This window comes from Coregonus clupeaformis, unplaced genomic scaffold (assembly GCF_020615455.1).
Source record: "Coregonus clupeaformis isolate EN_2021a unplaced genomic scaffold, ASM2061545v1 scaf0042, whole genome shotgun sequence".
In the NCBI taxonomy this organism is placed as follows: domain Eukaryota; kingdom Metazoa; phylum Chordata; class Actinopteri; order Salmoniformes; family Salmonidae; genus Coregonus; species Coregonus clupeaformis.
This window is the reverse complement of record NW_025533497.1, coordinates 147,573-171,554: the sequence shown is the minus strand read 5'-3', so window position 1 is coordinate 171,554 and position 23,982 is coordinate 147,573. Positions and strand designations below refer to the sequence as shown.

The 23,982-nt window shown below is 42.9% G+C and overlaps 1 protein-coding gene across 6 annotated transcripts in view; it reads right to left on the bottom strand.

The window, feature by feature from the left end:
* Positions 1–23,982, bottom strand: part of LOC121543384 (MICOS complex subunit MIC19-like) — a 107,940-nt gene that overhangs the window by 30,207 nt on the left and 53,751 nt on the right. For all 6 annotated transcript variants that reach the window (XM_045212698.1, XM_045212697.1, XM_045212700.1 and 3 more), the window contains one exon: positions 9,558–9,641. In XM_045212698.1, the coding sequence (XP_045068633.1) occupies positions 9,558–9,641 (84 nt within the window). The remainder of the gene's footprint in view (positions 1–9,557; positions 9,642–23,982) is intronic.

Below are 23,982 nucleotides of genomic sequence, written 5' to 3'. Positions count from 1 at the left end.
AGACAGTGTAATTTGTGAGGCTGTTGTGTGTGATTAACGAGTGGGGCTCAAATAGTGATTTCCTGCTGTCCTCCCAACTGATTTAGAGTGGAGCAGAGCCCCTCAAATCAGTGGGGACGATAGGACCAGAACACCCTTGGGTTGATTTTGGTGAAACACTTCACCAACCCAAAAAGCTACTATTTTGGGAGACAAATACCTCTATTATGATTCAGGACCAGTTGGGCTTGATTGGTGTAACACTAAACAGAAATAAGCAGTCTATTTTAGAATAGTTTGCTTCTCGTGGTTTCTAAGCTAGGCTATAAAATCGGTCCTTCCTGGACTGTTCACAGAGCGTCCTCATTCTTTTGCTTCCTATTTACATGCCTGGGAGAGCTTTACCTTGTCTGATGGTAAATAAGGCTGTGGGGGGGTGTCAGAGACAAATGAAGTCATTATGGCTACTGCACTCGGGTGATACGGAGAGGATGGAAGGGTAAGGAACAGAACCGGTGTCTCCAATTAAAAAGCCCTCTCCAACATTTTTAATGAGTGAAACAAATAGAGCTTTGTTAATGGCCTCTGACTGTTATCTGTTCCCTGGCAGGGGAGGACCCTGCTGCGTTGGCGGCTCAGCGGCTTGTTACTAAAGGAATGACTAGAGGGAGCGCCACCATATAAAACCCTAAGACTGGCAAACATGGGGACTGACAGAGAAACAGGGGACGGCCGCCTGTTGAGTCCGTCCCTCTAACATCCCTGGGACGGCGGGAGGTATCGCGGAGACATGATAGATGGCTAGCTCTTCGATGGTGAATTGAGGACACAGAGAAAACTTCATGAGTTGATGAGCTCGTTACACCGTTAGCCGTTGTTACACCGTTAGCCGTTTCACTTCAAAAGGGATACACCAGGGACATGTGTATGGAAGTTGGCTCCTAGGTTGATCTGAATGCAGAACCTTTCTCTATGTCAGGGCCTTTGCGTGTGTGTGTGTGTGTTTGTGTGTGTGTGTGTGTGTTTGTGTGTGTGTCTGTGTAGGCATGCATGTGTTAGACTACTGTACTTGCATCTCTAACACTCTCTGATGGTCAGTGTGTGTGTGTGTGTGTGTGTGTGTGTGTGTGTGTGTGTGTGTGTGTGTGTGTGTCAGTGTATGTGTGTGGGGACAGCTCCTGCTGCGTTGTCCTATCTGCTGATAATGCTACAGTAATTCAATGAGAGAGAGAGACTCGCCTGGCTCCCGCTGCTACACACCGTGACTGATAATGTCCCCACTACACTTCTACTGCAGAGTCCTAATAATATCACTTCTCTTACTGTTACTTATGGCTGTCAACACCCCATCACCTGGAGCTGGCCTACTTTGTGAACTTGTTGACTTGACCGGTTAAGAGAACGTCTTTGCTCAAGCACTGGGATTGATACGAACTTGTTTTGAAGAAGTTCCTATTATGTGATTGTTTTAGACTTCTTATTCAAATCCACTTGTTGTGTTTTGGATCAGAGCGTCTGCTATTTAACTCATATGTCATGTGTTCAAATATAAAATAGTTTAGTTAGGGGAATGGGGAGTTCATCATTTGGCTTTGGAGGGTAAAAAGTAACTAGAGCACCTATTACTGAGAAGGACCAGCAACACTTCAATACTGTGACTGTATGTTTAAGACCACACCAAGTTCCTTGGTGTCCACATCACCAACAAACTATCATGGTCCAAACACACCAAGACAGTCGTGAAGAGGGCACGACAAAGCATATTTCCCCTCAGGAGACTGAAAAGATATGGCAAAGATATGGGTCCTCAGATCCTCAAAACGTTATACAGTTGCATCACCGCATGGTATGGCAACTGCTCGGCCTCCGACCGCAAGGCACTACAGAGGGTAGTGCGTACGGCCCACTACATCACTGGGGCCAAGCTTCCTGCCATCCAGGACCTCTATACCAGGCGGTATCAGAGGAAGTCCCTAAAAATTGTCAAAGACTCCAGCCACCCTAGTCATAGGCTGTTCTCTCTGCTACCGCACGGCAAGTGGTACCGGAGCGCCAAGTCTAGGTCCAAAAGGCTTCTTAACAGATTCTACCCCCAAGCCATAAGACTCCTGAACAGCTAATCATGGCTACCCGGACGATTTGCATTGACCCCCACCCCACCCCACCTTTTACGCTGCTGCTACTCTGTTAATTATCTATGCATAGTCACTTTAACTCTACCCACATGTACATATTACCTCAATTACCTCGACTAACCGGTGCCCCGGCACATTGACTCTGGACCGGTATTTTTTACTTAACTTATTTTTCTTAAAACTGCATTGTTGGTTAAAGGCTTGTAAGTAAGCATTTCACTGTAAGGTCTACACCTGATGTATTCGGCGCATTTGGCAAATAAAATTGTATTTTATTTTATTTGACACCACCGATTCCAGCATGGAATACACGTTGTTGCTCTGTTGTCGTTCGTTCCACATACATTTTCAAAGTTCTTCCTTGAATCGATTAATCTACTCTCTACCCTGCCTGAGTCTCAGTATGATGCAGACTCACAGAAGGCTGGGCGCCATTGAAAAGTAAAGATACATTGTCATGCCACGACTACAGATACTTCTGCTCCCAGTTAGAAAACGTGTATCGATCAGGCGCTGGGGAGAATAGGAGCTAATACTGAGAAACACTCCACCTCTGTATCTCTTTCCCTTTTACACGGGAGTTTTACTTTGCTTGAAGGAGGCGGCAATTGTAACTGTGATTGTCCCCAAACGCGGGGCGAGAGGAAAATCCAATTCCATCAATAGAGATGGACTAGAGTGAGCAAAAGAGATGAAAATGAAGAAAGAAAAATGAGAGAGAGAGAGAGAGAGAGAGAGAGAGAGAGAGAGTGATAGAGAGAGTGATAGAGAGAGAGTGATAGAGAGAGTGAGAGAGAGTGATAGAGAGAGAGTGAGAGAGAGAGAGAGAGTGATAGAGTGAGAGAGAGAGAGAGAGAGAGAGAGAGTGATAGAGAGTGATAGAGAGTGATAGAGAGAGAGAGAGTGATAGAGAGAGAGAGAGTGATAGAGAGAGAGAGAGTGATAGAGAGAGAGAGGTGATAGAGAGAGAGAGAGAGAGAGAGAGAGAGAGAGAGAGAGAGAGAGAGAGAGAGAGAGAGAGAGAGAAAGAAAAAGAAAGAAGGAAGGAATGAGAGGCTCATTCTCAACACGGGGAACAAAACTGAAAAACAGGGAAAGAAAAAGTGAAAGAAAAGCATGGAGCGCAGATTGTTAAATATGAGATTGTTTTACAGCAGATATTGAGTCAAAATTTAATCTCTATATATATTGTTTTCAGAGTCGATTTGGCCACTGTGGCCAATGAGCACAGCCGTGCTGCGCTGAGCTGTCCAGGCCCTGGTGATGGCCTGTCACTAGGAACCCTCTGATGAATGGCTGTGTTGAATTGAAAGAGACATGTAATATATTTCAGACTTTTATTCTCTCTGTGTGTGTTTGGTTGGGAGGGCGTGTGTGTGTGTACTTGTGTATGGGAGAGAGAAAGAGAGATGCTGTGAGCAGCCTGCAGTGAGGAGGAGAGAGAGAGAGAGATGGCTAAAGGTTATGAAAGAAGAATATGAGAGAGCGAGAGAGAGCGAGAGAGACAGCAGAAGAGAGGTAGATGAAAGAGGTAGGAGGCCAAGACAGAGAAAAGGACATAGTTGGACAGAGGCAGGAAAGGAAGAATAGAGTGAGGCTGTTCAGCAGATTCTAACCAACAGCAACTCCAGCAGTTTCCCTGAGCGATTCACAGCAAGACAACATGCAATACGCCCGTCATTGATCCACGAGTAACACAAAGAAAAATACACAAGCTCTCATAACGACACACACGCCTTTGTTTTCTGACAGCTCTTGTCTAGTGTGCCACCATTTCAATGACCTTGAAATAAAAGACCCCGCTACTCCTGATGAAGCTAACCAATAAAGAGGGTGATGAACCAAAACGAGCATGCGTGCTGCTTGTTCAGTGTCTTCAGGAAGTATTCACACCCCTTGACTTTTTCCACATTCGGTTGTGTTACAGTCCAAATTTAAAATGGATTAAATTGAGATTTTTATTTCACAGGCCTACACACAATACCTCATCATTTTTACAAATTAATTAAAACTGAAAAGTTTAAATGTCTTGAGCCAATAAGTATTCAACCCCTTTGTTAAAGGCAAGCCTAAATAAGTTCAGGAGTAAAAACTTGCTTAACACGTCACATAATAAGTTGCATGGACTCACTGTGTGCAATAGTGGTGTTTAACATGATTTTTGAATGACTACCTCATCTCTGTACACCACACATACAATTATCTGCAAGGTCCCTCAGTCGAGCAGTGAATTTCAAACACAAATTCAACCACAAACATCAGGGAGGTTTTCCAACGCCTCGCAAAGGACGCCTATTGCTAGATGGGTAAAAAAATTGAAAATTAAATCTGACATTGAATATCCCTTTGAGTATGGTGAAGTTATTAATTACACTTGGTTTATCAATACACCCTTCCGGAAAGGAAGGAAACCGCTCAGGGATTTCACCACGAAGCCAATGGTGACTTCAAACGGTAACAGAGTTGGCTGTGATAGGAGAAAACTGAGGATGGGTCAACAACATTGTAGTTACTCCACAATACTAACCTTATCGACAGAGTGAAAAGAAGGAAGCCTGTACAGAATAAAAATGTTCCAAAACATGCATCCTGTTAGCAATATGCACTAAAGTAAAACTAAAAAAATTAACTTTATGTCCTGAATACAAAGTGTTATGTTTGGGGCAAATCCAACACAACACATCACTGAGTACCACTCTTTCAAGCATGGTGGTGGCTGCATCATGTTATGGGTATGCTTGTCATCGGCAAGGACTAGGGAGTTTTTTAGGATACAAAGAAATGGAATAGAGCAATATCCTAGAGGAAAATCTGGTTCAGTCTGCTTTCCAAAAGACACTGGGAGACAAATTCACCTTTCAGCAAGACAATAACCTAAAACACAAAGCTAAATATGCACTGGAGTTGCTTACCAAGACAACATTGAATGTTCCTGAGTGGCCTAGTTACAGTTTTGACTTAAATCAGCTTGAAAATCTATGGCAAGACTTGAAAATGGCTCAGTTGGTAGAGCACAGCGCTTACAACGCCAGTTGTGGGTTCAATTCCCATGGGGGACCAGTACAAAAAAGTAAGAACATGTATGCACTCACTACTGTAAGTCGCTCTGGGACAGAGCGTCTGCTAAAATGACTAAAATGTAAAATCAACAAACTTGACAGCGCTTGAATAATTTTTTAAAGAATAATGTGTAAATATTGTACAATCCAGGTGTGCAAAGCTCTTAGAGACTTACCCAGAAAGACTCACAGCTGTAATCGTTGCCAAAGGTGATTCTAACATGTATTGACTCAGGGGGTTGAATACTTATCTAATGAAGATAGTTTAATTTTACATATATTATTTTCTTCAGAATATTATAATTATTCTTCCACTTCGTTGAAAAGAAAATGACGATTAAATACCAATTTGTAATTAAACAACAAAATGTAGTATAGGTCGAGGGGTGTGAATACTTTCTGAAGGCACTGTATGTGACAGGTCCGTTAAATGGAAGTAAGCGTTTGGGGCCGGTGGCATTTATCATATCATATTAATACTGATCTATACATGTATAGGATCGAAGCTCACTGGTGTTCAGCACATCCAGACTCCTCTGTCCCCCTCTTCTCCCACCATCCCCCTTACGCTCCCTATCCCTCCCTCCCTCCCTCCCTCCCTCCCTCTCTCAACCTTCTATCCACACGCTCCCTTTCTCCTCCCTCCCCTCCCCCTACATCCCCCTACCTCTTTTACCCTTTCTCTCCCTACATATTTTACCCTTTCTCCCCCCTTCTTATCCCTCTCCCGGTCTCCCTCCCTCTTCTCATGACGTGTGAAGCTGATTTGTTGTCACAGTGTGGGGATATTGAGCTGGGACCGTAAAGCTGATGGATGACCGCCCGTCGGGTCAATAAGCGCTTACGTTAGTAGTAGCACTAGTCCCAGATCAGTTCTATGATCACAGCTCCCACTGGCTCCTACACACAGCAGCATGGCACCAACTGTTCTCCAGTCAGCTGTAGTTCTCATCAACTCATCTCTGCGCCATCAGCACTGAAGCCTTTACTGTGTACTAGCCTTACATTAATCTAACCAACATTATTCCAATGTTTTCAATCAAACATTGTGCCAGATAAGGATAGTCCACAATGGCCTTGTGGCCTTAAAATAAAGCTAAAAACATTTATTCTGTTGCCACTGTGAGAATATGTCTTCCTCCCTTACAGTTTAAGCATGTTTTATTCCTATATGTATCATCACATGGCTATGGGCCTATAGTATTTCTAACTACTGGTTTATTATTTTGTTGCTATAGTATTTCTAAGTACTGGTTTATTATTTTGTTGCTATAGAATTTCTAACTACTGGTTTATTATTTTGTTGCTATAGAATTTCTAAGTACTGGTTTATTATTTTGTTGCTATAGTATTTCTAAGTACTGGTATATTATTTTGTTGCTATAGAATTTCTAACTACTGGTTTATTATTTTGTTGCTATAGTATTTCTAAGTACTGGTTTATTATTTTGTTGCTATAGAATTTCTAACTACTGGTTTATTATTTTGTTGCTATAGTATTTCTAAGGACCGGTTTATTATTTTGTTGCTATAGTATTTCTAAGGACCGGTTTATTATTTTGTTGCTATAGAATTTCTAACTACTGGTTTATTATTTTGTTGCTATAGTATTTGTAAGTACTGGTTTATTATTTTGTTGCTATAGTATTTCTAAGGACCGGTTTATTATTTTGTTGCTATAGTATTTCTAAGGACCGGTTTATTATTTTGTTGCTATAGTATTTCTAAGGGAGAGAGGTTACGGGTGAAAAAAGTGTTGATATTGATCTGCTATTCTTTGTTAATGATTTATTGATGGCCAGCCTTTTCAAGCATCAGTAAATAAGGCCTACTCTCCACAGAGCCACTACCGCGCTCCAAGCAATTGTCTTCAACCGTCCCAACTTTTCCATATGTACATAATCTGAACAGGAACAGCACCTGGCCCTAGCATTTGGTTTCGCAATGTTTTATTGAGATTGAAAACAAATAGTTTGACAACCAACTCCTTTAGAGTTGTCCTTGGGGTGCTGTGAGGATGTTGGTACGTCCAAATTGTTGTGCTATTCTTTCTCAGCTTGAAGACATGTCATATCGAGTTGATTGAGATTCTCGGTAGGAAGGCAAATCTTTTTGCAGACAAAGTGTTTGACCCCTGTTCCCGCCACTACGACGCAGATAATGTGTGTGTGTGTGTGTGTGTGTGTGTGTGCGTGCAGGCTTTCTTGTTCATTAAAGTGCATATCTGACTTAAATCAGTTTGACATTGTACATAAGGAGACAAACCATTTTGACCCCCTATTCCATCTATAGGACACTAACCCAACTGGGAACAGTGTGAAGACTATTGTCAGATAGATTTTAGGGCAAGGCAAAGTGTTTGACCTCTCCTCCCTAACTAGAGGGGACAACACATTGGGAAACAGCTTGGGGGTGTCAGTTTAAGTGCACTAAACAAGTTATTTGACCCCTCGAACCCTCCCTAGGACACATATCTGACTGGGAGCAGCAGCATGGTGTGTCTGTACGGGGCAGAGCTCACACTGTGTGTACGGCGTGTATGTGTGTGTCTCTCTCTCTGTGTGTATGTGATCTGACCTCTCATCGTCAGTTGGGGGGGGGGGAAGCAGCGTGAGGTTTTCACTTTGAGGACGGATACCAAGGCCAGTTGGACAGCAGTGGCAGAGAGAAAGGAGAGAAAGTGTTAAGATATTTCCCCTCATCTTTAGTCTGAAAACACCGTGGGGGCTTATGGTGTAGAGTGAGAGGGGGAGGGAGGGAGAGAGACAGAGGACGCAGAGCTGCAGAGAAAAATGTTTCTCTATCAAATGTTCCCTCAGGAAGCAGAGATGGTGCGAGTTGTGATGTAGACTCTGTATGGTGTAGTGTGTGTTACAGTGTAATGCTGAGTGGAGTGAAACAAGCTGTTGTGTAATAAGTAGGGTGTATGCTGATGAGATTCAATGTGCTACGTAGGGGCTGTAAAGAGCACTACTGGACAATGTGCTACATAGTGGGCTGTAAAGAGCACTACTGGACAATGTGCTACGTAGTGGGCTGTAAAGAGCACTACTGGACAATGTGCTACGTAGGGGCTGTAAAGAGCACTACTGGACAATGTGCTACGTAGTGGGCTGTAAAGAGCACTACTGGACAATGTGCTACGTAGGGGCTGTAAAGAGCACTACTGGACAATGTGCTACGTAGGGGCTGTAAAGAGCACTACTGGACAATGTGCTACGTAGGGGGCTGTAAAGAGCACTACTGGACAATGTGCTACGTAGGGGGCTGTAAAGAGCACTACTGGACAATGTGCTTCGTGGGGGCTGTAAAGAGCACTACTGGACAATGTGCTACGTAGGGGCTGTAAAGAGCACTACTGGACAATGTGCTACGTAGGGGCTGTAAAGAGCACTACTGGACAATGTGCTACGTAGGGGCTGTAAAGAGCACTACTGGACAATGTGCTACGTAGTGGGCTGTAAAGAGCACTACTGGACAATGTGCTACATAGTGGGCTGTAAAGAGCACTACTGGACAATGTGCTTCGTGGGGGCTGTAAAGAGCACTACTGGACAATGTGCTACATAGTGGGCTGTAAAGAGCACTACTGGACAATGTGCTACGTAGGGGCTGTAAAGAGCACTACTGGACAATGTGCTACTTAGTGGGCTGTAAAGAGCACTACTGGACAATGTGCTACGTAGTGGGCTGTAAAGAGCACTACTGGACAATGTGCTACGTAGTGGGCTGTAAAGAGCACTACTGGACAATGTGCTACATAGTGGACTGTAAAGAGCACTACCGGACAATGTGCTACGTAGTGGGCTGTAAAGAGCACTACTGGACAATGTGCTACATAGTGGACTGTAAAGAGCACTACCGGACAATGTGCTACGTAGTGGGCTGTAAAGAGCACTACTGGACAATGTGCTACTTAGTGGGCTGTAAAGAGCACTACTGGTCAATGTGCTACGTACTGGGCTGTAAAGAGCACTACTGGACAATGTGCTACATAGTGGGCTGTAAAGAGCACTACTGGACAATGTGCTTCGTGGGGGCTGTAAAGAGCACTACTGGACAATGTGCTACATAGTGGGCTGTAAAGAGCACTACTGGACAATGTGCTACGTAGGGGCTGTAAAGAGCACTACTGGACAATGTGCTACTTAGTGGGCTGTAAAGAGCACTACTGGACAATGTGCTACGTAGTGGGCTGTAAAGAGCACTACTGGACAATGTGTTTCGTAGGGGCTGTAAAGAGCACTACTGGACAATGTGCTACATAGTGGGCTGTAAAGAGCACTACTGGACAATTTGCTACGTAGTGGGCTGTAAAGAGCACTACTGGACAATGTGCTACGTAGTGTACTAAATAGTATGCTGGGTGATGGTGTTCCCTTACCCTGTCCTCCAGCCTGGCAACCTGCTCCCTGTAGAAGGCATCCTGTTTCTTCAGTTCCTGGTCTCTGAGCTCCAGCTGCTTGGCCTACACACACACGAGAGAGAGAGAGGAGAGAAGAGAGAGGAGCCATTACTAGAGCGTTCAGTCAACCATGGCCACAGAAGAGACACAGGACACACACACACACTTGAGAACTCAGGAGAACTCCGTCAACAGCAGTTACAGGGGATACATAACACAAAAAATGTACAACACACTTTCTACTACCAGAGCCATGAGTGGATGTGTACTTTGGGGTATTGGGAAGTGATGGGAGATGCCAAGAGAGAGAGCCCTCTTACTCATGCCCTCTGCTACTTTCAAGGACATTGGTGTGCGTGTGTAGCCACACTACAATCTGACAGGGGAGATAACATCACACCAGGACAACGGAAGGCCTGCTCTCTTTATTTATGACCCTGTGATACCAGAACTGCTCTTTTCTACAGTGACCTTCAATAAACACCCATCTGACTGAAGCTGATCTCCCCTGTGATAAGACTGTCAGCTCCTAGGAAATCAACCTCACAGCCTACACAAGACCCTATACACTAAACTGTCAGAGGAATAAGAGGGAGAGAGAGGGAGAGCGAGCGAGAGATGGGGAGCGAGCGAGAGAGCGAGAGATGGGGAGCGAGAGAGAGAGCGAGAGATGGGGAGCGAGCGAGAGAGCGAGAGATGGGGAGCGAGCGAGAGAGCGAGAGATGGGGAGCGAGCGAGAGATGGGGAGCGAGCGAGAGATGGGGAGCGAGAGAGAGAGCGAGAGACGGGGAGCGAGAGAGAGAGAGATGGGGAGCGAGAGAGCGAGAGACGGAAAGCGAGAGAAAGAGCGAGAGACGGAAAGCGAGAGAAAGAGCGAGAGACGGGGAGCAAGAGATGGGGAGCGAGAGAGAGAGCGAGAGATGGGGCGCGAGAGAGAGATGGGGAGGGAGAGAGAGAGAGATGGGGAGCGAGAGAGCGAGAGACGGGGAGCGAGAGAGCGAGAGACGGAAAGCGAGAGAGAGAGCGAGAGACGGAAAGCGAGAGAGAGAGCGAGAGACGGGGAGCAAGAGATGGGGAGCGAGAGAGAGAGCGAGAGATGGGGCGCAAGCGAGAGATGGGGAGCGAGAGAGAGAGCGAGAGATGGGGCGCGAGAGATGGAGAGAGAATAAAATAGAGAATCTACAGGAAGCTCCCCGCTCCAGTCTTACCTTCCATGTAATCTCCTGAAGAGAGGAATGGAGAAAGAAAGAAAGGCAGATTAAACTGTCTACATCTTCAAAATGACAACTGGTTTAGTATTCAAAAGCTGGGAGTGATTTTACAATAATTACATTTTGTTTGTTCTTTCTCCTGAACTTCTGCTACTCTCAACCTCTCTGATCATTTTCATGATGTCCATCCGGTTTGCTTCTATATGCCATATCTTTCTAACTCTGCTCCTTCACAAAAGCTCCCAACCAACAACCCATACACTTATTATGGACACAGCGTGCCTACATTATTAGTTATCTTGTTATTGTTTGTTATTAGTTGTTATTAGTCCCATCCTTCAATTCCATTCAACACCTCCCATCTAGCTTTTAACACCATCCATATAGGATTTCTATTTGCCATATATATTTCAACTGTACTGTGATGTCTTACAAAAGTTCTGAACCTTTCTATTCTCATTGTTTCTACAGATTGTGAATTGAAAATAAACATTTTTGCTAATAGTATTATTATGTTATTGATCTATTGACTATGACTTTTCAGATCACCCAGTAGTGCTATCTGCAGGGTTAGCTACAGGTAAATATTGCAATCCTTTAGCCATTCCTGGACCTGTGTCCAAAAACAAGCTACAAATGGACAGTACCAAAACAAATGATCTAATGATTCTGTCTCTTCGCAGCAAAATCTGCAGAGCTGGGAAGATTGTATCCCCCATATAAATAACATTCTATTGGAAGCAAGAATTTTATATAATAATTTTAATTGAGAGATTCTAAGTTTTGAATCCGGTGTCGTTTTGCGTATCAGTACATAAACACTATGCCATGGGGTACGTCAAAAATCTCTTCCCATCTATTTTGCAATCTATATGGGACGGCTGTCAATCCTTTGGTCCTTAAATGAAACTGATATACTTTTTTATTTATCACAGTTTTCCTTAACCAATTATGTTATTTAATGCAAGGCCGACAGACAAGTTCCTTACTTTCTCCCCTTTCCACTTACCTCTTCCATTTTTGCGGTAAGGCTTCAATAACTTCGTTGTAATTTTGGGTAGAGCAGACATTTCCATATGTTTTTGTTAGCTGCATGTTCGCACAGTCCTACCGATGATATCACTTACAAAGATTATATCTTTTTTAAACATTTTGTCAAAAAAAATTAGTTTTTTTGTCAATTAGTATATTTGAGTTTAACCACAATATTTGTTGCATTATTTGTTCTGTCGTTTCTGGAGGATTAAATTGAAATTACAACCAACTTTCTATGGCTTGTTTTAGAAATAGTAATATCTGGGAGATGATTTCCTTTTCAAATAACTGAAAGTGAGTGGTTGTAATCTGAATAAAGGGAAAAAGGCCATTCTTGAACATTGGGTGAGACAATCTTACTAATTTGCTAGAGAACCAGTTCGGATTTAAGTATAACTTTTGTATGACTGAAGCTTTTAGTGATAGGTCTAATGCTTTAATATTTAATCGTTTCTGTCCTCCGAATTCATATTCATTATATAAATAGGCCCATTTAATTTTGTCTGGCTTGCCGTTCCAAATAAAATGGAATATTTTTTTCCCATATCATTTTAAAAACTGTTCGCTAGGCGTAGGCAAGACCATAAGCAAATAGGTAAACTGGGATAATACTAAAGAGTTAATCAGGGTGATTTTTCCACAAATTGACAGGTACCCACCTTTTCATGGTAGCAAGATCTTATCTATTTTTGCTAACTTTCTATTATAATTTATTGAAGTGAGATCATTTATTTCCTTTGGGATATGTATTCCGAGTATATCTACATCACCATCAGACCATTTTATTGGTAAACTACATGGCAATGTAAAAATTGTATTTTTTATTGATCCAATACGTAATATAGTACATTTGTCATAATTTGGTTGTAATCCAGAGAGGTTAGAAAATGTATCTAGATCCTCTATGAGGCTGTGGAGTGAGATTCTAGTTGTGGATTTAAAAGAAAACATGAATCATCAGCGTACAATGACACCTTTGTTTTTAAGCCCTGGATTTCTAATCCCCTGATATTATTGTTGGATCTGATTTTAATAGCTAACATCTCGATGGCCACAATAAATAGATATGCCGATAGTGGACAACCTTGTTTCACTTCTCTTGACAGCTTAAAACTTTCGGAGAAATAGCCATTATGTACTATTTTACACCTAGGGTTACTATACATGATTTTGACCCATTTTATAAGAGATTCACCAAAATTGAAATGCTCCAGGCATTTATTTATAAACCCCAGTCGTACTTTATCAAATGCCTTTTCGAAGTCTGCTATGAATAGCAGGCCTGGTTTCTCCGATTTTCCATAATGTTCAATTGTTTCCAATACTTGCCTTATATTATCTCCAATGTTTCTTCCGTGTAAAAAACCTGTCTGATTAGAATGAATAATATCCGACAATACCTTTTTAATTCTATGCGCTATACATTTTGATATAATTTTTGCATCACAACACTGAAGTGTAAGGGGCCTCCAATTTCTTAAATGGACTGGATCTTTATATTTTCCACTTGTATCCTGTTTCAGTAATAATGAAATCAGACCTTCTTCTTGAGTGTCAGATAATCTACCATTTATATAGGAGTGGTTAAAACATGCTAATAACGGTCCTCTTAGTATATCAAAAAAGGTTTGGTATACTTCGACTGGTATGCCATCCAACCCTGGAGTTTTCCCGGACTTAAAGTCTTTAATTGCATCCAGAAGTTCCTCCTCTGTAATTTCACCATCACATGAGTCTTTCTGTTTGGCTGTTAATTTTACATTGTCAATAGAAAACAAATCTCTACAATTAGCTTCAGTTAGAGGAGATGGAGGCGACTGAAACGAAAACATATGCTTAAAGTACCTTGTTTCCTCCTTCAAAATATAATTTGGTGAATTATGGGTTACTCCGTCAATTGTAACCAGTTTCTTTAAATTATTTTTGGTAGCATTCCTATGTTGAAGATTAAAAAAGAATTTGGTGCATTTTTCCCCATATTCCATCCAGTTTGCTTTATTTTTATAATATATTACACTTGATCTTTCTTGAATAAGTTTCTCCATTTCTTTTTGTTTTTCCTCTAAATTTATTCTGAACCTCCATGTTACAGTTTTTATTGCCATCTATCTGTTCTGTTAGACTTTCTATTTCCTTTGTTAGTATAAAATCTTTTGACCTAAATTGCTTTTGTTTTCGAGATGAGTACTGAATTGCATGGCCTCTAAAGGCACATTTAAAGGTGTCCCATACAATAAGGGGATTTGCTGTACCTATGTTATGTCGGAAAAAGTCAGTTATAAATTCCTTTGTCCTAGTTAAAAATAAATTATCATCCAATAGGCTTAGATTAAATTTCCAATATCCTCGCCCACGTGGAAATTCAGTAAGAGTAATGTATATGCCAATTATATGATGGTCCGACCGCATTCTGTCCCCTATCAACACTTTAACTTTTGGTGCCAACGAGAATGAGATAAGAAAGAAGTCAAGACGACTAGCTTGATTGAGTCTCCGCCATGTATATCTCACTAGATCAGGATATTTAAGCCTCCATATATCTACTAGTTCTAATGTATCCATGAAATTCACGATTTCCTTAAGAGCATGTGGGTGATTGTTTGTGGTGTGATTTCCTTTACGGTCCATTGAGCTATTTAAAACAGTATTATAATCCCCTACCATAATAATATTGTCTTGAATTGCTTGCAGGGTTGATAATGTATTATATATATTGTCAAAGAAGTGTGGATCATCATTATTTGGTCCGTAAATGCTAATGAGCCATATCTGTTTATTGTCCAATAACATATTTAAAATAATCCATCTACCTTGCGTATCTATTTGGACAATTTGCACATTCGGATCGAAATTACTATTAACTAATATCATCACCCCCTTTGAATTTCTTTGCCCATGGGAGAAGTATATTTCGCCCCCCCAATCCTTTTTCCACGCAACTTCATCTAGAATTGTTGAATGAGTTTCCTGTAAACAATAGATATTATATTCCTTCTCTTTGAGCCATGTAAATATTGTTCTTCTTTTGTTATTATCTGCTAAGCCATTACAATTATAACTGGCTATACTTATTTCACCATACACCATAATGAGATACAAGTTTCAAGTCTATTTATCATTATATACAGTGGGGAGAACAAGTATTTGATACACTGCCGATTTTGCAGGTTTTCCTACTTACAAAGCATGTAGAGGTCTGTAATTTTTATCATAGGTACACTTCAACTGTGAGAGACGGAATCTAAAACAAAAATCCAGAAAATCACATTGTATGATCTTAAAGTAAATAATTTGCATTTTATTGCATGACATAAGTATTTGATACATCAGAAAAGCAGAACTTAATATTTGGTACAGAAACCTTTGTTTGCAATTACAGAGATCATACGTTTCCTGTAGGTCTTGACCAGGTTTGCACACACTGCAGCAGGGATTTTGGCCCACTCCTCCATACAGACCTTCTCCAGATCCTTCAGGTTTCGGGGCTGTCGCTGGGCAATACGGACTTTCAGCTCCCTCCAAAGATTTTCTATTGGGTTCAGGTCTGGAGACTGGCTAGGTCACTCCAGGACCTTCAGATGTTTCTTACGGAGCCACTCCTTAGTTGCCCTTGCTGTGTGTTTCGGGTCGTTGTCATGCTGGAAGACCCAGCCACGACTCATCTTCAATGCTCTTACTGAGGGAAGGAGGTTGTTGGCCAAGATCTCGCGATACATGGCCTCATCTATCCTCCCCTCAATACGGTGCAGTCGTCCTGTCCCCTTTGCAGAAAAGCATCCCCAAAGAATGATGTTTCCACCTCCATGCTTCACGGTTGGGATGGTGTTCTTGGGGTTGTACTCATCCTTCTTCTTCCTCCAAACACGGCGAGTGGAGTTTAGACCAAAAAGCTCTATTTTTGTCTCATCAGACCACATGATCTTCTCCCATTCCTCCTCTGGATCATCCAGATGGTCATTGGCAAACTTCAGACGGGCCTGGACATGCGCTGGCTTGAGCAGGGGGACCTTGCATGCGCTGCAGGATTTTAATCCATGACGGCGTAGTGTGTTACTAATGGTTTTCTTTGAGAATGTGGTCCCAGCTCTCTTCAGGTCATTGACCAGGTCCTGCCGTGTAGTTCCCCTCTCAATCAGAAAGATTTCTGGCTCCCAGGTGTCTTTTATACAGGTAACGGGCTGAGATTATGAGCACACTCTTAAAGGGAGTGCTCCTAATCTCAGTTTGTTACCTGTATAAAAGACAACTGTCCACAGAAGCAATCAATCAATCAGATTCCAAACTCTCCACCATGGCCAAGACCAAAGAGCTCTCCAAGGATGTCAGGGACAAGATTGTAGACCTACACAAGGCTGGAATGGGCTACAGGATCATCACCAAGCAGCTTGGTGAGAAGGTGACAACAGTTGGTGCGATTATTCGCAAATGGAAGAAACACAAAAGAACTGTCAATCTCCCTCGGCCTGGGGCTCCATGCAAGATCTCACCTCGTGGAGTTGCAATGATCATGAGAACGGTGAGGAATCAGCCCAGAACTATACGGGAGGATCTTGTCAATGATCTCAAGGCAGCTGGGACCATAGTCACCAAGAAAACAATTGGTAACACACTACGCCGTGAAGGACTGAAATCCTGCAGCGCCCGCAAGGTCCCCCTGCCCAAGAAAGCACATATACAGGGCCGTCTGACGTTTGCCAATGAACATCTGAATGATTCAGAGGAGAACTGGGTGAAAGTGTTGTGTTGAGATGAGACCAAAATCGAGCTCTTTGGCATCAACTCAACTCGCCGTGTTTGGAGGAGGAGGAATGCTGCCTATGACCCCAAGAACACCATCCCCACCGTCAAACATGGAGGTGGAAAGATTATGCTTTGGGGGTGTTTTTCTGCTAAGGGGACAGGACAACTTCACGCCATCAAAGGGACGATGGACGGGGCCATGTACCGTCAAATCTTGGGTGAGAACCTCCTTCCCTCAGCCAGGGCATTGAAAATGGGTCGTGGATGGGTATTCCAGCATAACAATGACCCAAAACACACGGCCAAGGCAACAAAGGAGTGGCTCAAGAAGAAGCACATTAAGGTCCTGGAGTGGCCTAGCCAGTCTCCAGACCTTAATCCCATAGAAAATCTGTGGAGGGAGCTGAAGGTTCAAGTTGCCAAACGTCAGCCTCGAAACCTTAAAGACTTGGAGAAGATCTGCAAAGAGGAGTGGAACAAAATCCCTCCTGAGATGTGTGCAAACCTGGTGGCCAACTACAAGAAACTTCTGACCTCTGTGATTGCCAACAAGGGTTTTGCCACCAAGTACTAAGTCATGTTTTGCAGAGGGGTCAAATACTTATTTCCCTCATTAAAATGCAAATCAATTTATAACATTTTTGACATGCATGTTTCTGGATTTCTTTGTTGTTATTCTGTCTCTCACTGTTCAAATAAACCTACCATTAAAATTATAGACTGATCATGTCTTTGTCATTGGGCAAACGTACAAAATCAGCAGGGGATCAAATACTTTTTTTCCCCTCACTGTACTTGTTCTCCCCACTGTATGTTTGTACATTTACCAATAAAAAATACCGTAAAGATTGAGTGTCCATATAGCTGTACCATGATATTTGCATTGCTACTAAGTATCCCTTCAATTGTTCTCCACTAATTCCCCCGCTAAAGCCCCTCCCCATCCCAAGTTGAGCCGTCATCCCAGTGATCGGCATCCCACCCACATCCCTCCGGATCCCTAGGGCCCCGAGAGGCCAGGACCCATCCATCAAAAACAGCACACAGTGCCACGCACAAAACAGAAGCAGATTAACCGCCAAAAGCATTTCCAATGCTGTCACCTCTATATATAACTATTTAAAAATATATATCTATTCAAATATCTTGCATATCTTATTTTCCATCATTATCAATTAATATGCGTAATAATGTCGGCAGTTCATGCGTAGGATTTTAACATATAAACCGGATTGCCATTGTATTACATTTAATTTATTGACAAGCAATTATTATCCTAGAAAATAATTACTGTGGTCCATCCCCATACCCCCCACCAACATCCCCACCCCCCACAACAGATGCCGGACAAACACACACGCACATACTCCAACACACTCAACCCCCCTCCTCCACAATCCACCATAAAATCAGATACTCAACGGTTGTTATATCCCAGAGCCCAACTCAAGAAAGGACCTGATTTACGAGTGCACATATAGTTACAGCTGATTGAGAAAGCATGCAAGATTGAGCAGAAATTGACAACAATGTGAGATTTGATTAATCTACTTAATCTATGTCAAGTCCTAGGTGATGGAGATCAGATCCACCCTCTTCACCTGAGACGCAAACACTCTGGCATCTCCGTGCAGTCAGACCTTTGATTATTTTGTGCCACCTGGGCCACAATGATAAACCCCCTCTCTGATTGTCCGAGTGTGACCCCCCTCCCCATGGGTTACTGCAGCCAGTGTTGCCAGCACTGCCACTACCTGGGTGGGGGTACCCACCGAATCCCCACCGGCTAGGTAAAAGGTCGTCAAGGTTCTCATTAGCAGCTTTGAGAATTTCCTTGTATATAATGCTCTCCCATCAGGGGGCTCTGGCTTTGTAGGACCAACCCTGCCAGGCAGGCTCAGAATCTTGAGGGGGGGGTGCTGCTCAAGTAGGTCTCTGACTGCATTTATTTATCTGTTTAGGCTGCATACTCACAGCAGGTCCATAAAACAGATGGGAACTTCTCTTTGGTGTATGGGTCACTCAGGTGGGTGTCCAGGATATAGGGTTGGGGATCTTTCCATCATGATAGGACAATAAAAAATTAGATTAGATGTATACTATATTTAAAAATGTATATCCCTCATCTACACAAAATTGAACGCTCTCTCTCACTACATTTACATTTTTACATTTTAGTCATTTAGCAGACGTTCTTATCCAGAGCGACTTACAGTTAGTGAGTGCATACATTATTTTAAAAAAATTTCATACTGGCTCCCTGTGTGAATCGAACCCACAACCCTGGCGTTGCAAACGCCATGCTCTACCAACTGAGCTACATCCCTGCCGGCCATTCCCTCCCTTACCCTGGACGACGCTGGGCCAATTGTGCGCCGCCCCATGGGTCTCCCGGTCACGGCCAGCTACGACAGAGCCTGGATTCGAACCAGGATCTCTAGTGGCACAGCTAGCACTGCGATGCAGTGCCTTAGACCACAGCACCACTCGGGAGAGACCACTGCGCCACCCCTGCTCATAGACACCCGTCGGCTCTAGGATATGCAACCATTTCCCCTCTCACTCAATTAACACCGCACCTTTCCAAACACAAAAATGCACATGGTTGACTTCGGAGGAAATGGACCGAGCGTGTAAACGCACCCACATCCCACACCTGCCGCAAGGGGGAAAGGATGCCAGGGAGAACACAGGATCAACCCAACAACTGTCCGCCAAAACAACAATTTCCCGCCCAAAAAAGCTATGTTCTAATTAGTTGTATTTGAAGATGTATTATTCTGCTTGTTATCTTTTCTTGTTATATCGTTTTATCCTTTTTTAAATACTATACTAACTATAAATGTTCTTTAATATTACAATCCCTATCATTGCTAGTATTGGGTGTTCCATTATTCAACTCCTCTATTACAACTTTTAGAATAGCCATGGAGTAGTCTTTGTGTCTCTGAACATTTGGTTGTCAATATATAGTTTATCGACCACAAGTGCCACACATTTCCCTTTTAATCCATTTTCCTTGAAGATTGGATACAGAACTTTGCGCCTTTCTGCAATCTCCCTCGGGAACTGATCATTCATGCCTATTTTCGTGCCGGCAAGTCTTTTTCCTAGGCTTTTAACCATAGCGTTATCCTTAAAAAATGCAAATTTGGCAACGATTGGGCGATCATATTTCTGTCCTCTTTGTCCGAAACGGTGTACACGTTCGAGTTCGATTTTATCGACAGCCTCGAGTGGGATTTGAAGCGCTGTATGCAGGAAATCCTTCATAATATTCTCGGTTATTTCTCCCTCCTTTTCCTGAATACCCGTAAGTACTAGATTTTCTCTCATCGATCTAGTTTGGATGTCTAGTAAGGCTTCTCTCAGAAGGTTGTTCTCCTTTTTAAGTTCGCTAACGTCCGTTTCCATCTTAGTGACTGTCACTTTTAATGTTTTGGTTTCTGTTTCCATTATCGCAGCTTTTTCGTCACTCATTTCAAGACTCGCTTTCAACTCTTTTACGTCCTTACTGACCAATTCTAGTATGCCCAATTTGTCATTTATCGACTTCAACAGGTCGCTTTCCACACTTACCAGACCCAGTGGTGAAAAGCATATATCATCTGTATCAGTCGACGAGTCGCGTTTTCTCTTGGGGATTGGTTCTCCTCGTTTATCTTCCGCCATGTTTGGGTGTTGCGTGTTGTTGTAATATTTGTTGAAATATTTCTCTAGCCTTATGATTTGTTTTGTGTCATTATCCAGATATAATTGTATTTACTGCGAATATATGAAATGCTAATATTTAGTCTAACTTACTGATTTGGAATATTATGTTTTTATCTTGAGGTGGTTTGTACCGCTTTCTATTCAATACGCCATCTTGTCTACGCGCGTGCGGATATTAAGATGTAGGCTCTTAATTTGACCTATATTGTCACAGCAAAGTAATCCTGCAGCAACAGGATTTGAAAGTTTAATCCATAATGTTACTTGATCGGTGGTTAGGCTATTAGCTGGCCAAAAGTAGGTTACATGTAAAGTGCAATACTGTTAATATAACCATGTTGTTAGTGTGGGTTTTCAGTTAAAAGCTGCAATATGTAACGTTTTGGGCGACCCGACCAAATTCACATAGAAAAGAGAGTTATAGATCTGTAATTCTCATCGAAGGCAAGTCTAAGAAGTTGTATATCTGTTCTATGTGCGCTATTTCTATGCTTCCAGTGCTTAAGTTTCGTTTTTGCATCTTTTACTTTCGGTTTTGTACACCAGCTTCAAAAAAGCTGAAAATAAAATATTTTTGGTTTTGGAAAATATATTTCACAGCGGTTTAGATGGTACAATGATTCTCTACACCAGGGGTATTCAACTCTTACCCTACAAGGTCCAGAGCCTGCTGGTTTTCTGTTCTACCTGATAATGAATTGCACCCACCTGGTGTCCAAGGTCTAAATTAGTCCCTGATTAGAAGGGAAAAAATGAAGAAATACAATGGAACTGGCTTCGAGGTCCAGAGTCGAGTTTGAGGACTACACTATACTTGCTTGTTTTGTCACATAAACTGAAAATAGGCGAACTACTAGAATTTTTGCAACCAGGAAATTGCAGAGCAATTTCTGCATTGTGCATCTTTAATTTCTGTAAATCACAAAACTCATCTGCATTTCCAGTGCAGGAAAATCCTCAGCAACAAAAGAGTGATTCAATTAAGATCCTACATTCAAATCCAGGTGACAGCTACTACTCTACTGAGGGCCGTTGTGAAGGTGACAGCTACTATTCTACTGAGGGCCGTTGTGAAGGTGACAGCTACTATTCTACTGAGGGCCATTGTGAAGGTGACAGCTACTATTCTACTGAGGGCCATTGTGAAGGTGACAGCTACTATTCTACTGAGGGCCGTTGTGAAGGTGACAGCTACTACTCTACTGAGGGCCATTGTGAAGGTGACAGCTACTATTCTACTGAGGGCCATTGTGAAGGTGACAGCTACTACTCTACTGAGGGCCGTTGTGAAGGTGACAGCTACTATTCTACTGAGGGCCGTTGTGAAGGTGACAGCTACTATTCTACTGAGGGCCGTTGTGAAGGTGACAGCTACTATTCTACTGAGGGCCGTTGTGAAGGTGACAGCTACTATTCTACTGAGGGCCGTTGTGAAGGTGACAGCTACTATTCTACTGAGGGCCATTGTGAAGGTGACAGCTACTATTCTACTGAGGGCCGTTGTGAAGGTGACAGCTACTACTCTACTGAGGGCCGTTGTGAAGGTGACAGCTACTATTCTACTGAGGGCCGTTGTGAAGGTGACAGCTACTATTCTACTGAGGGCCGTTGTGAAGGTGACAGCTACTATTCTACTGAGGGCCGTTGTGAAGGTGACAGCTACTATTCTACTGAGGGCCGTTGTGAAGGTGACAGCTACTATTCTACTGAGGGCCATTGTGAGGCCCAGGGTCAGAATTCCATTGCATACTATAGTGAAGTCACAGTCCCAATAGCCTATTGGGGACCTATTCTGACCGACTGAAAGACCGAGTGACTTTCCTGAGTGACTTGACTGACAGACATGACTGACCGACCGAAAGACTGACTGACCAAAAGACTGACCGACAAAAAGACTGACTGACAAAAAGACTGACCGACAAAAAGACTGACCGACAAAAAGACTGACTGACCAGACCCACTGACTTGACTGAGACAGACTAGCAGACATGACTGACTGACATGTCTGACTGAACTGAACTAAATTGACTGACTGACTGACTAAGTTATGCGTGATTGTGAGAAGACGTGCTCCTTGAAATCTAATAGTGTACTGGCCCTGTGTCCCCCTTCCACAGCTCAATCAAGCTTGAACATCTCAGAGAGGGGCGGGTAGGACCTTGAAACAGAACATCTCCGAGAGGGGCGGGTAGGACCTTGAAACAGAACATCTCAGAGAGGGGCGGGTAGGACCTTGAAACAGAACATCTCCGAGAGGGGCGGGTAGGACCTTGAAACAGAACATCTCAGAGAGGGGCGGGTAGGACCTTGAAACAGAACATCTCCGAGAGGGGCGGGTAGGACCTTGAAACAGAACATCTCCGAGAGGGGCGGGTAGGACCTTGAAACAGAACATCTCCGAGAGGGGCGGGTAGGACCTTGAAACAGAACATCTCCGAGAGGGGCGGGTAGGACCTTGAAACAGAACATCTCTGAGAGGGGCGGGTAGGACCTTGAAACAGAACATCTCTGAGAGGGGCGGGTAGGACCTTGAAACAGAACATCTCCGAGAGGGGCGGGTAGGACCTTGAAACAGAACATCTCTGAGAGGGGCAGGTAGGACCTTGAAACAGAACATCTCTGAGAGGGGCAGGTAGGACTTTGTATCATCATGAGTACAGATAGAAAATACTACTGCCCAGATAGACAAAGACAAAACACACACACACACGGCTCAGACATGTCAACACTGATCCCAAACACACACACCGGGCAGAGCAGCTGTACTCACTGAGTGGGTAGAGATTAACGCGTAGTAAAAGCGTAACTAAAGGGGACATTAAAAAAGGGAGGCAGTGACAGAAACGTGTGTCCAGGGACTTTGCTTTTCTTCGCTGTGTGTGTGTGTGTGTGTGTGTGTGTGTGTGTGTGTGTGTGTGTGTAGCAGTTGTTAAGAGTTTCTCTTTGGACTACAGTAGTGCATATGGCCTAATTCAGGCAACACACACACACACACACACACACTACACGCTGTCAGGATTACTTCCCACTGATTAACCCCATTCAGTGGCCCTAAAGATAATCTAATCATATTAAAGGCCAAACAATGGGACAGACTTCCATGACCACCTATCCACTTTTGTTCCCCTAAAAAGGCCATAGGGGAGCGAGGGGGGGCGTGGAAGTGAACTTGAAAGAGGAAATAGAGAGGGAGAATGAAAAGGGAGGATAAAATGTGATTTATCACAGTGAGCCGTCAGGCTGGCCACCGTTCCTGACAAAATATAAAGATCCAGTCCATATAAAAAATTGGAGGCCCCTTGCACTTCAGTGTTGTGATGCAAAAATTCTAGCAAAATGTATAGCGCATAGAATTAAAAAGGTATTGTCGGATATTATTCATTCTAATCAGACAGGTTTTTTACATGGAAGATACATTGTAGATAATATAAGGCAAGTACTTGAAACAATAGAACACTATGGAAAATCGGAGAAACCAGGCCTGCTATTCATAGCAGACTTCGAAAAGGCATTTGATAAAGTACGACTGGGGTTTATATATAAATGCCTGGAGCATTTCAATTTTGGAGAATCTCTTATAAAATGGGTTAAAATCATGTATAGTAACCCTAGGTGTAAAATAGTAAATAATGGCTATTTCTCAGAAAGTTTTAAACTGTCAAGAGGAGTGAAACAAGATTGTCCACTATCGGCATATCTATTTA